Source organism: Chelonia mydas, chromosome 1, assembly GCF_015237465.2.
Source record: "Chelonia mydas isolate rCheMyd1 chromosome 1, rCheMyd1.pri.v2, whole genome shotgun sequence".
In the NCBI taxonomy this organism is placed as follows: domain Eukaryota; kingdom Metazoa; phylum Chordata; order Testudines; family Cheloniidae; genus Chelonia; species Chelonia mydas.
The window spans coordinates 210,584,470-210,598,412 of NC_057849.1; the positions used below are offsets into that span (position 1 = coordinate 210,584,470).

General features: G+C 46.7%; 1 protein-coding gene across 3 annotated transcripts in view; it reads right to left on the bottom strand.

Annotated features, from left to right (window-relative positions):
• LOC102939253 (ovostatin) overlaps nucleotides 1–13,943 on the bottom strand; it is a 55,974-nt gene that overhangs the window by 3,692 nt on the left and 38,339 nt on the right. For all 3 annotated transcript variants that reach the window (XM_043551163.1, XM_043551210.1, XM_037894412.2), the window contains 10 exons: nucleotides 13,177–13,260; nucleotides 11,515–11,691; nucleotides 10,936–11,017; nucleotides 10,368–10,524; nucleotides 9,673–9,747; nucleotides 8,183–8,348; nucleotides 5,031–5,251; nucleotides 3,441–3,656; nucleotides 707–831; nucleotides 232–322 (listed from right to left, as the gene is read on the bottom strand). In XM_043551163.1, the coding sequence (XP_043407098.1) occupies nucleotides 232–322; nucleotides 707–831; nucleotides 3,441–3,656; nucleotides 5,031–5,251; nucleotides 8,183–8,348; nucleotides 9,673–9,747; nucleotides 10,368–10,524; nucleotides 10,936–11,017; nucleotides 11,515–11,691; nucleotides 13,177–13,260 (1,394 nt within the window). The remainder of the gene's footprint in view (nucleotides 1–231; nucleotides 323–706; nucleotides 832–3,440; nucleotides 3,657–5,030; nucleotides 5,252–8,182; nucleotides 8,349–9,672; nucleotides 9,748–10,367; nucleotides 10,525–10,935; nucleotides 11,018–11,514; nucleotides 11,692–13,176; nucleotides 13,261–13,943) is intronic.

The window sequence follows — 13,943 nt, forward strand, 5'->3', positions numbered from 1 at the left end:
GAAACAGGGTAGTTGTGACACCCTGACCCCTGTTCAGGACTCCTGGAGGGTGTGACCCCCCAGACTGAGAATCCATAATCTGTTCGAGTGCTACAGACACATTAAAATCCCTAGGAGAGTAGTTTTTTCAGTGCTAACCAGGCCCCTCTTTTTATCCAGTCCATGTTGTAATATTCTGTAACCCCCCTCCTTTCCCTGAGATGGCTTATTCATGTCACTGCCATTCCTTACCTTCTGCAGGGATGAACTGACAGGTACGAAGCCGGAGAGCATCTTGACGTCAATAATGGCCATGTTGGAGATATTGCGGTTCCCGGCATAACTGAAATGAGAGTGACTGGGTCACTCTGGACCATGAATGTGGAGGAAACACGACACCTTCGGCTCCAGAGCGCACACAGCCTGCAAAGGCCTTTTTGAATTGCATGTAATTGCTAATCATTTATTAACATGGAAGAGGTGCAGAAATGACCAAAGATAGATGTCCAAGAAGGGGACAAGTATCTCCAGGGAGGGACAGTTGTCTAGAAAGAGGGGGTGTCCCTGGGGTTTGAGATAAGTGTTTAGCAAACCAAGGCGATAAATACCCGGGGGCATTTTACACAGACCGTCTAACAGCCCTTTAATATTTGTAATCTGTTCTTTCAAAAGCCATCCCTTCTTAACCAGCCAGTTCTTGTCATCCAGGCAACTGAAAGGAGGTTACCTGGTTGAGAGGACGATGTCAAACTTTGCCTGGAAACTGTCTGCGCAGGAAGCATTTGCTGTCTGCACTGAGAGAGAGAACGCAGAAGTCTTCTTGGGAAGAAGGATGTTGTATCTCAGTGTTGTCTGGAACAGATGAAAAATGGTCATGAAAATTAGAAATCAATTTGAGCTATTGACCCACCTGTTGTGGTGCCTAGCAACCCCTTTTTTGCTCCATGGACTGGAGAAATCCTGACTGAATGCACCAACTCCCCAAGCTCTCCATCAGTAACATTAAAAACCTTCCCTTCCCCACAACTGAACAATGTAAGGAATAAGTGTGCCACCAAGTGGCCAGTCAGAAGTGTGGGGAAAAAACCATGTCAATACCCATTAGCTTTTTTATCTGCCTAGGGACTTATAGGGTTCATCACCAATGTATCTGCATCTTATAAATTCTGGGAAGTAGGGAAATGCTATCACTGTGACCGAGTAGGATATGTCTGGATCAGATTATGAATTCTATTGTACACTATGTGTTGAACACTAGTCTGGACTTGTGCAAGGGTAGCCTGTTGTACTGCATTCCAGACAGCTGTCCCAGCTCCTTGCTGAAGGACCATCGCTGAGAGTCATCTGGGGCTATTGATTCTGAATGACTGAACTATTGGTTCAACCCCATGGAACAATGGTTTCTCTACGCTCGGCGTACAAGTGTAGGGGGCAAGCATGACTGGGAAATCTGGAGCATCTCAGTTCAAGCATATGGCTCAGAGTCATGGCCCTATTTAAGAGAAAGATTCTGCTCTGTGCAGGGGCCCATCCACTGCAACATGTAAGAAGGGCTTGAAAGAAAGGGCAGGAGAGACTCTGCTTAGCTTGAAACGCTGACAATCCAGGGATGAGATCTGACTAGGGACAGTGCATCTCAGGGCTTCTGTTATTTTCAAAGATCTGTAACTCTTGAATGCTTTAAAAGTAAAGCCACGATGGTTAAGTAACATCTTTGCTAAGCCTGCGTTCCTTACTTTCCTGCCAGAGACCTATCAGAAGCCCAGAGAGCCTCAGCCTAGTTGGGACTCTAACGGAGTACAAGTAAGCACCTGGGAGGCGTGAGAGGTTTCAGGATCTAGGACAGCTGGACGGCAGCACCCCTTGTCCCAAAAGATCTGAGCTTCTGAATGTGCTGTGGAGTCTCACAGCTAGAAACGGCGACTAGACTCTACCCAGATCCAATTGGCTTGGCTTGGGCCCACTCACAACAGACTGATGACTATACAGGGTACTGCACCAGGTTGTAATAATACCCATTTTACAGGTGGGAACTGAGGCACATAGAAATTAAGTGACTTGCCCAAAGTCACATAGACAGCTTTGCCAAAGTCAGGAATTCAACCCAAATCCCCCAAGTCCATTAATCACATCATCATCCTTCCTCTCATTGATTGTGTTGTCTGGAGATGGCAAAGTAGGGTTCAAAGTTTGTTCACCTTTAGTCTGACGTTTGTCTAGGAGGATCCTTTCACCATGACTAGCACACTATATGGGTTAAGATTCAAGGTGCAGCCACTCAGGAGGAACAAAAGGGGCAGTACTATTCCAAAATGCTTCTGTTGTTAACCTCTTGGCAGCAGCTATTTTAATGGATGAAATGTTTCTAGAGAGAGGTGCACAGAGTTTTGGCCCCTCAGAGTTAGCCATTATAAACTGTAGCAGCTCTTTGGGTTTTGACCTCATAATGCTTGCGCTCCCAGTTCTGGCTGCATCATATGGCATTTTTCCCACCCATTTAATGCTGCACTGCTTCATTAGAGCTTTTCCTGTGGATGATCCTTGTTGCAGTGATTTACTCAAGGTCACTCTGTGAGTCAGTGGAAGAGACAGGAAGAGGACCCAGCTCTTCTGCCTCCCATTCCTGTGTTGCATTCTGAAGACCACAGCTTAAGGACCGAAATTCTGATGTGTTTTCTGCTGGGGAGATGGGCTCCTCTGGGAGGATGCAAATCAGAAAAGCCCGGAGTGAAGCATGTGAGAGCTGGGGACAAGACATGGTCAGTCAAAGGGAACTGGCTCTGGGATAAACTGCCAGAGGAGATCAGGTGAATCTAGAGCCTGACCATCTTTAGGAAATCCTGAAAAACCTTCCTCTTTAAAAAAGAAAAAAATCTTTCCACTATAGCACCAGTGACACTCTCAACACGGATAGCCCTCATCTACCAAACAAATGCCTACAAAAAAAAAAAATCCCTGAAAACATCTAACACGTTTACCTATCCAACCACTCAAACTAAAATATTCCAGGCAGATTTTTACCCCAGATAGGAAGATTGCTATTGATTTGACATGGAAGCAGTTGGATACTACAAAGACGGGCAGCAGTATAAAGCCCTATGACTGACAGATAAAACCATACTCCTTCAACTGGAACTCAAGTTTTACAAATAAAGAGGAGGATGCTTGTGTCTGACACATCTCCAGTTACTAGTCATCACCCGAGAAAAAACTAATCACGTGTGATACAGAGAAAAAAAGCACCAAGGGCTAATTCTTTCTTTCTTTCTTTCTGAACTGGACTTTAAGAAGTTGATATATTTGTCCAAAAAGAGTCTTAAGAAAAGAAACGACAGGAGAGGTGGGGGAGGGTGGGAAGAGAGAGAGAGAGAGAGACTGGACAGCAGAGAGGGACGCAAAAGAAGAAAGGCTGTATTATGTGCTGAAGAAGCCACACGCTGAAGGGTAGGGTGAGCACTTACCTGCACAAAGACACATCCACTGCCGTTCACTTCCAGGGTATAATTCCCCGGGACATCAGGCAGGGAACTCTGCTGCAACAGTAGCCTGTTCTGGCTAGTCACCTCAAAGACCTTCTCAAAAGGCTTGCTGGAGCTGATTTTAACTGTGTTTTGGCCATTCTCAGAGTAGGTCGCTGCACCGTAATCAGCCAGTGCTTGAAGAGCAATAACTGTGTCCTGAAAAAGTGTAGAATAATTGTGAAGTACAGACACACTGTGTTGGGATACTGCATTGGGTTATTAAACACATGGTTCCAATACAGAACACAGTCATTCACGTCTCAGAAGATTTCAGTGCAGATGACCTCTAGCCAGAGGTGAAAGTAAGCTGGTATGCCCCGGTACGGTGTACCAGCAAGAGCTGGTGCGCTGTACCGGGGTGGATTGGCTTCCCCAGGTGCCATTTAAAAGGCCTGCAGCTCCCAGCAGCGGCTGGAGCCCCTGGCCCTTTAAATTGCTGCCAGAGCCGCGCTGCCAGAGCCCTGGGGTAGTGGCAGCGGGGCTGGGGCGGCGATTTAAAGGGCCTGGGGCGGTGGCTGAGCCCTGGGCCCTTTAAATCATCCCTGGAGCCCTGCCGCTGCTTCCCCAGGGCTCTGGCAGGCTCCGGGGACAATTTAAAGGGCCTGGGGCAGTAGTGGCGGCCGGAGCCCCGTCCCCGGAGCCCTGGGGAAGCGGCACTGGAGCTCTGGGGACGATTTAAAGGGCCCAGGGCTCCAGCTGCCGCTACCGCCCAGGGCCCTTTAAACCGCTGCCAGAGGCCTCGGCTGCCCCTGTTACCCCGGGGAGGGGGAAGGAGGCACTTGCCGGTATAGGGTGGGCCAGGGCTGGCTCTGACCTCCCCCAGCCCCGTCCCTTCCGCCCGAGGCCCCGCCCCTTCCAGGGGCCAGAGCCGGGCCCAGCCCAGCCCCGTACAGGTAAGTCCCAAGACTTACTTTCACCCCTGCCCATCCCAGTTTGTCTTGGAAACTGAGTCCTGTAGAGCATTAGGGCACACCTCCAGAACGCTTCAGTGCACCAGGTGTGTCCGATAGCAAATCATACACACATCAGTAATATGCTGAGAACCAGGGACGAATGGAATTCTCTGAACTCCTACCCATGTGAAGGTCTAACTGTACCTGTTGCTATTCAGTTGCTGCCATGTGACTTTCACCCTTGCACATCTAGAACCAGATCGTCTTCTGGACAGCGGAACTCAACTCTGATGTTCTGCTCCCCCCACAGGTGACATTTACTCTCACACACACACACACACACTCTGCAAAAAGCTTGAGTGCACTGGCACTATGTACGTAGAGCTTGAGGCTAGGGGAACAGATCATCAAACCCCTAACCAGCTGGCAGGGTGTGGGGAAGCCTGCCATCCCTTCATAGCTGCTACTCCAGCTTTTGGACTAGGGGCTGGACTATCTGTGGGAGAAAGTGGCCAATGGATCTCTTTAATCACAGTCCCATTGGCTCTCTCTCAATCTCTAATGCAGCTGGCTTATGTGAGCAGCTGCCTGAGATTTCCTGGGTGTGAGATTAGAGGGCAGAAAGTAGCTGCTGTACCTGAGTGGAAGAGAAGCCCCCATTGGAATTCTGCTGTCTGATGATCCACTTCACAATCTGGGAGGCAAATGTTAGGTCCTTTGGAGCTCGTTTGGGTTTGTGGAGCACTGCCAGCAGCCCATAGCTGGTCATCTCAACCTCAGCAGAGGGGGCACGGGAATAGAAAGAGGGGAACGTTTCTGCAGGAGGCTTTACCTCCCGCTCCCAGTGCACTGAGCCGCCTGAGAACAGAAAGGAGATTGTGAAGAACCAGAACAGCAGCTTAGTAATTAGTAGTCTGTGCTGCCATGCAGAAGATCCAGTCCCAGTCTCTTTGGGTATGTCTTCTTTTGGCGGCATGCAGAGTACATAGATGGCTAGCTCCCCTAGCACAGAGATAAATAGCAGTGCAGGCAGAGAGGCGCTGGTTACGTGAGCAGAGTACAGACACACTTGAAAGCTATGGGTACGTACCTGAGTACTTTCTACTTGCCCAAGCCGTGCCTCCCACAATGCAGTGTTCCACTGCCTCCCTGCTGCTGGAGTGTTTCCCCACTTCAGGGAAAGACACAGGCAGTGGGGAAAGGTTCTGGCAGGGGCGAGGCAGCAAAGAAAGGCTCTTCCAGCTACCTGTTGCTGGTGCTTTTCCTCATCATAAGTGAATGGATCTGGCCGCAGGGAGCAGCGCCCCCTTCCCCCCACTCCCCCAATCCCACCATGAGAGCCTTTCACTGACACATGTAACTACACACTACAGTGTGGATGCAGCCTTCTTTTCACTGTGATATGCAGCTGTACACACACTACACAACACCACCAGTGGTGTATAGTGTAGACCCAGCATTTCTTTCTGCAGAAAGGGCCGTGGAGAACAAACTCAGTGTCGTGCACTCCAGTAGGGGACATAAATGTTTATTTCTCAGTCCTCTGGTCAGATCTGCTTATGTACACTGGTGTAACTCCAGAGAAACTCCACTGAACATAGGAACGTAAGAAAGGCCATACTGGGTCAGACGAATGGTCCATCTAGCCCAGTATCCTGTCTTCTGACACTGTCCAGGGCCAGATGCTTCAGAAGAAATGAACAGAGCAGAACAACTATTGACTGATCCATCATCCCCTGTCATCCAGTCCCAGCTTCTAGCAGTCAGAGGTTTAGGGACACTCAGAGTATAGGGTTGGGTCCTTGCCCATCTTGGCTAATAGCCATCAATGAACCTCTCCTCCTCCTTTTTCGTACCCAGTTATACTTTTGGCCTCCACAACATCCCCTGGTAACACATTCCACAGGTTGACTGTGTTTTGTCTATAAATACTTCCTTCTGTTTTTTTAAACCTGCTGCCTATTAATTTCTTTGGGTGACCCTTGGTTCTTGTGTTATGTGAAGGAGTAAACAACAAACAACAACAACAACAACACTTCCTTATTCACTTTCTCCACACCAGTCATGATTTTATAGTTCTCTATCATAGCTCCCCTCAGTGGTCTCTTCTCCAAGCTGAACAGTCCCAATCTTTAATCTTTCCTCACATGGAAGTTATTCCATACCCCTCATCATTTTTGTTGCCTTTTTCTGTCCCTTTGCCAGTTCCAATAAATCCAGTTACTCCTGATTTACAGATGTAAAGGAGGGCAAAATTTGATTCCTGCTCCCTGGCTCTCTCTAGGACTGGGAGAACTGCAAAGGCTAGGTCTGGTGGACCAGATGCTAAATCCTGATCACAGCATCGTCCTTCCCTGAGGTGAGCAGGGAGTCAAAGGAGGCTGAATTTGGGAATCTGAGGGAGATTGCTCTGTGCAGTCAAACCTCAACTATTCATTATCTGATAGTTGGTTAAGTCTCCTGATGTTTCACTGAAGCTCTGGTCATGGAGAACAGAGGAACTGCTATGCCATACCCACCCAGTGGTCCATCTCGTCCAGTACCCTGTCCCTGACCGTGACCAAAGCCAGCCACCTTCAGAGGAAGGTACAAGAAATTGCACATTGGGCAGTTATGGAATAACCTACCCATGAAGAAGTTTTTTCCTAACCCTCCTTGGGTATGGGTAGTCTTACACCGTGAAATATAACAATTTAATCCCTTTCAAATGTTGGGGACTTTTTTAATTCTACCTAATGTAACTGTGGATATTCTCATTGTCCATATATGCTTCTGATTTTTTATGAATCCTGATAAGTCCTAGGCCTCAGTGGGCTCTAGTAGCAGTGAGTTCCATGTACTAATTATGTGTTCTATTAATAAGAATTTCCTTTTATCAGTTTTAAATTTTCTGCCTTTCAATGTCATTGAATGTTCCCTTAGTCAGGTATTATGAAAAAGTCAGAACAGAAGCACACAATCTACCTTCTCCATATCATTCTTTTATTTCTTCTCTTTCTGTCTCTGCTTTAAATACTCTGTTTTTTTCAATCTGCCTTCTAATGGAAATCATTCCATTCCTCTGATCAGTTTTGTCTTTTATCTCTGAGCCCCCTGTATTTCTGCTAGATCCTTTTTGAGACAGGGAGGACCAGAACTGAACACAATATTCCAGCAGACTACTCTGCAGGAGCAGTTACTCATCCATCTGGCCTTAGGGATATTGGGATTAGACTGCAATTATATTTGTGTGCCACAAGCTGTCACTCTTTCTACAGGATAGTCACATAAAAAGATAAGACAGATAGATTGAGAGGAAAGGCTAGAACTAAAGCAAGAGAGAGACACTGGTCCCAGTTCTCTCCTTCCAGCTACCTTTGATTTGCATCAGTGAAAGGGAGGTCCGAATCAGGCCCAGTAAATTCTCATCATTGATAACCAAAAAGTTTGGTGTCAAAGTATTACATAATATTGGACATCTCCTGTGCAAACAGGTGCATGCAGGAGGGGAGCTTGGGAAGCCTGGTTGAGGTAGGGAGGTGGACATGACAGTCAAGGGCTCCTTCAGTATGAAGAGAGGAGGGTCAATCTGGGTTGTGTGTTAAAAACAAAACCACACATCCTCACAGCAACCCCATTTCAACTGGCCTACCTATGGGCCTGCCAATCTCCCTATGTATTTCTAATGAGTCAAACTCCATGACAGATAGTTACCATTTAGATTTGAACACAATTAAAGGTGGCAGTATCATCTAGGTAGGCCCATCTGCCATCAGTGCTAATGTCCCAGAAAAACTAGGTGACACTCACCAACTTTCTTAGCTGATTTGTCCAGCTCCTTCAAGAAGAAGTCACATTTCCCCTCATTGCCGACCAGGCAGAAGATATAGGCCAGGAGTGCCTGGATGTAAACTTTGCTGATTTCCTCTCCAGATGCAGCCTCCAAGCAAAACAGGCCATTTCGGACCACGGGGTGCTATAAAGAAATAAATTAGATCTGTGTGTTTGTGTGGGACGTACATCTTCACCCAGCCAAACATTTCTGTTCCAGAACATTCTAGGCTCACTTTATCTGGCCACCATCACTGCAGCGAACATGGAACCTTCTAGGTCCAAAAGGACTGCAGGAGGGGCAGCATGAAATCTCTGAAACAGGGATTTTCAGACTAGGGAAGCATCATAAAACAGTCAAGTATCAGGGGGTAGCCGTGTTAGTCTGTATCTACAAAAACAACAAGGAGTCTGGTGGCATCTTAAAGACTAACAGATTTATGCCCAGATTTAGCTTATGCGCAAATAAATCTGTTAGTCTTTAAGGTGCCACCAGACTCCTTGTTGTTATCATAAAACAGGAGTGCCTTTGGTTTCATTATTGACATTAAAATTTGAGTATAAATGAGAGCTCATTCTGTTCCCCTTCCAGCCCACTGCTTCTTCTTAGCTCTACAATAAGTTATTAAACTTCCATTGGTAATATCACATTCTATTGCGTAATGGACAAACTCAACATTATGGGTCAGATTCTGGTCTGAGTGCCTTCAGTGTCAATCCATTGACATCTATGGTGTTGTCCTGAATTTACACTGAAGTAAATGAAGTTACCCCAACTTCATGGAGATCACAATTTGACTCCATGTATTCACTGCTGCAGAGTATAGGCCAGGAGGAAGCAAGCTCCTCAGACAGAAACAGAACACCTGCTACGGAAATGTATGGAAAATACAAGTCAGGAAGTCTGACATGTTAGGGTCTAAGGCCCACCATCTGCTCTCCCTTACGCCAACCACTGTAAAGCAAGACACAACGTGTCCCTCACTTTAATGGACTTTTACCTTTTTAACTGGTTGCAGCATGTGTATCATTCATCAGAACTGGAGCTTATTCCACCTCTGCACATATTCAGAGATACATGAGATAACAGGCCCATTTAGATGTTTCATGGGTCTGCCCTGAACTTTCTCCTGGACCTGAGTGACTCGTGCTTGTATTATATCTCAGCCTCAAACATAAGAGCCTGGCGAGTTTGTAGGCACATCTAGCATTTCATTTAATCAGAAGTTACACTGAGCCATATCCTGCCCTAGACCCTATTGAGTGCAGTGGAATTCCTGCTTGAAGACTGGGGACAGTATGCAGCCCCTTTTCCTTTATTAACAGCAGTGAATACATACACATTCCATGCAGACATGTCCCTGTGGGTCATCACTTGCAGTACCCAGGCAATTTGTAACACATTCTGGGGCCAAGCCAATTGACTGAAACAAATTACAGCAGGACAACCATAGCGAAGGAATCCTTACCGAGCTGGGGTGTCCAGCCTCAAGCAAAGCCGTGGTGATGTAGGCTGTGAGTGAAAGCTCGTCGTCAACTCCTCCCTGAATAAAACACACAACAGAACTAGTCATTCCGCGGGGAGGGACCACCTTCTCCTCCTCCTGGACTGTTTCACTGACTTACTACACCAAAGTGGTTCCCATATTGTATTATTATCCTGTTATGCCTGGACAGGGAGTTCAGGATAACAGTTCCCAAACTGATCACCAGTGTTTGCTGGTCACATCAAACTGGCTCTGCTTCTATTGCAGGCCGAGTTCTTCTTTACAATGAAGAGCCTGGCCAGCTATGGAAGCGATTCTTAAGGAAGAAGAATGAGCCTAGCAACCTCTCATAGGGGCAGCTGCTTGCCTTAGAGGATGTGGGAGAGGAGCCCCTATCTGCCAGCAAGCAAAGAACTTCTTCAACTTTGTACATCTGTAGTGGATGGGACAGAGTGTAGGAACTGGGAGATTGGGGAAAGAAAACAGATTTGTGAGACCAGAGATATGCTTTGGAAAATGAAACCCATTAAACTTTGACATTATTACTTGTGTATGTCTGAAGAGTTATCCCAGGGGAAGGGACAGAATTGGGGATTAAGGATGCTATTTGGTAGTGGTAAGAAAGTGCTTTCTCAGTGGCAGGACAGGAAGTTTGGCAGGGAGCAGAAATGTGTCACCTTCAAGGCATTGTTGAAGAGTTTCCCAACACTTTGGAAGCAACCATTTGTCTTCTGTTTGCTTGAGAGCCAGATCAGAGTTTGGGACTGGACACTGTCATCAATAAAGATATAGCGCTTGGCTTGTGCAAAGGACTTGTATACGAATGCGGTGAGCCTGGGAGGAGAACAACACAGATATGAGCAGTCACTTGGAGTCTAAAACGTCAAAACGCAATGCAGGTCCCTTCCCCTCCTACACACAGACCAGGAGGGGAATGAGCGACAGATGATGGGATAGAACATTTTCTTTAATCTGTCTGTAAAATGCTGGCTTTGTGGGCATGTGTATGATCATGTCACCTCAAGTGGGTGAATCTACAGAGAAGAAAAAGGGACTGCTGCCAGTAGCAGCTAAGAGAGTTCTCCTTTAGCATCACTGGTAGAGATGGCTGTTCTTAGAGCTGTAGAACTAAAGTTCTAGTCCATGCTCTTTACGTGTGTGATTGATTTATTTAGTGTGTGTCTTTCATCTGCAGCTCATGGATTCATTACCAGCCTAGGCCTCAGCCAGCTTCCCAGCTCTCACCATGTGTTTCCTTCCTTATCTCTGGTCCCAAAGACACTGTAGGATCCATCCGGGTGTTTGTATGACAGCTGCTTCTGGTACCCTGAAAACACACAAGGAGGAGGAAATGTCCCCTGATTAACACCAACAAAATCCCATTTTAATTTGCCATCAAATAAATCCAGAACCCCAATTAAAGGAATCAAATGGGGATGAGTCTGAGGGACTGAGGGGAGCAGAAGAACGTTGACTTGGCATCAAAGCCTGGGGGAAAGGAGCAAAGGGAGCGTACTAAGGACTGAAAACAAAAAGCAGTCAGGTGGAAGGGGCAGGAAGACAAGACATAAAAGGAGTGAACCTCAAACAAGGTGAAAAGGTGGGTGGGGAGGGGATAGAAGAGGCAGGATGATGCTAGTTACAATTTCAAGCAGAACTACCAATCGTTTTGCAGGAGCAAGCAGGGCAGCAGGGTATTACAAGGCAGCTACATGGTTCAGTGTGCTCAGTTAAACGAAAAACGTAGAGCTACCAGGGTAACTTTGTAGTGCATGTTATCAATGGAGGCGGGAGGGTGTCACAAGTTAAGGAGAGGCCCCTCACCACTGACTAAGTATCCAATGGCCTTGGATTTGGTCTCCTCACTCAGCTGCCCCGTCTTATTCAAATAATCCAGGACATAGATGTTGGGGGCAAATAGGACCATGTTCTGCTCCCCGCAGCCAAAGGGCATCTGGAGGAGCTGCTGCAGGTTCTGCATGGCTGTGCCCAGGATATCACCTGGGAATAGAGACATAGGGAGTGAGTTTCACACAGAGCCAACATCAGAATCTGCAAAGTTAATATGTACTACAGAACAGTAACATCAGTACAATAGTCAGGGCCCCTTAAGACCCTGGCAGAGATTCTACCACTGCTTTTCTCAGTAATCCTTGAGTCCCGAGCACAGGAGGACAGATTTGTTCTGTTCTAAAGTAGAAGACAGCAAAAAACCCCAAACAAGAAACCCCCACACCTCATGCCCTTTTGCCCCCCACACCTGCACTTTGCCAGCTAATCTGCACCAGAAATATCTTGAACACGGCAAATGCCTGCAAAGCTTCAAGCAGCTGGTTTTTATTTAAGAACAAAAAGAACACCCCACCAAGAAAGGTTTCTTCCTTATCCCAAGAAAGTTACAGTTGTCAGTACAGCCTGGGCAAAAGAGCCCTGGGCAGGTTTAAGAACTCCCAACCCAACAGCGCTAGAAATGGGCACTTCAGAGCGCAAGTTTCCAAACTGTGGTCTCCGCAGCCCTTGCTGATTGTCCATAAAGAGCTGGCTGGTCACATGCCACAAGCATTTTCTCTTTATTTCCAGCTGTTAAAATGCATTAAGAGAAAGCTGAAATGCATCAAGTACTTTCCCAGTGTTACCTCGCCATGTGAGAAACTGCTGTAGCTGCCACAGGGAGGGCATGAGCTGGAGAAGCGTATCTCGGCGATCAGGAATCAGGTTAGGGGGAAAAGTGTCCAGGAGGCCGTCTCTGTACTAAAATATTGCCCCCACTATGAAAAACTTTGGGAACCCTGATTCATAACACTTCAGGGGAAGGATTTCTTAGTTCCTCTATGGGACACCCATCAATTGTTTCTGAGGCTTGGTACACCCCAACGTATCAGGCCTTAACTGCAATGCAATTATTTAGTTCCAAATGGTATTTGGGTGAAATATTTAGAGGTTTCTAAAATTGTATTAATTTCAATTTGTTCTCCTTCCGAGGCCTGGATAACTGAACTCACAGAGGGATACAAAAGAATTTTAATAACGCTTTAAAAAAAAAACACCTTTGCTACAACATTGCTAAAATAGTATTTCTAGAAAGTCTGGCACATACAGAGCACATGATGGGGTGCGGTGACGTAATGGGTTTATTGGCATGATTTTGAGAGGACCAGCATAACTCAGTAATGTGTCCCTTGTGAGTCATGTAGCTTGGGATATAGGATGATGGGGCACCAAGGTTTTATTGGCATGAGTTTAGGATGGGTGCATTAGGCATGAGTGGCAAAGAATTGGGTCAACCCAAACAAGTGCCAATAAACACTTTATACCAAAAGAAAGGAGTATCACCACCATTCAGAACCTGGGTTCTGGCAAAGAGGGTGTCTTCTACCACTGCAAAGCTGGATGTTTACTTTCAAAGAGGCAGGAAGAAGCCTTGTTGTTCAGAAGTTTGCCTTTCCTGAGATGCAAGAATCTCAACACAAAACTGAATAGATTTACCAGTGACAGAGCAAAAGGCTCTGGCTGATCCTTCCACCAGGTTTTCAGGCAGTTTCAGAGTCAGCGGTTCCGTGGCTGCAGCATCTGTGGGGACAATATTAGATTAATTTTGATCATAGCAACTAAGCACTTCTGGTAAAAATGAAAATGAATGAACATCAGAAGACACCCACAATGGGGAACAGTATATGGAGACTGCTGCTGTTGCCCCCACGAGCTTAACAATAGGTAGGAGTGAAGGAGACAAAGTAAAATGAATACAGTGAAAGCTAGACAAAACAGGGCAAATCCTCAGCTGATGTAAGTTACCACAGTCCACAGAAGTCAACGTATCTAGGCAAGGCCAGTGCTCACAGGCTGCGATGGCACTTGTCGTGGCCAGGAACACAGGTTGAAGGACCCTCCTTGGCAAGACACTTGATGTGGGGGGTTGGTGTGGGTCAGTGTCCTATTTTCTGCTCCCTCCATTAGCAAGTGGTCTTCCACGGCCTCCACAACAGCTTGGCTACTGACCACGCTTCATGGCAAAATCCAGCCTAAGGCTCCCCTATCTCTCTCCCACTCCTAGCCCTACCTTACATCCTCACTGGGAGAAGGAAACTAAAACATTAAACTCTGAGGGGAAGACATCAAATATGCCTTCAGGGGGGCCAGCACATGCCTGAAATGGCCCAGTGAACTACGTATCTTAGGTAGTTATATGGCCCCCTGCACTATTAGAAAGTGCTGTTATGCCACTAAATGAACTGAGACACAGAGACACTAGG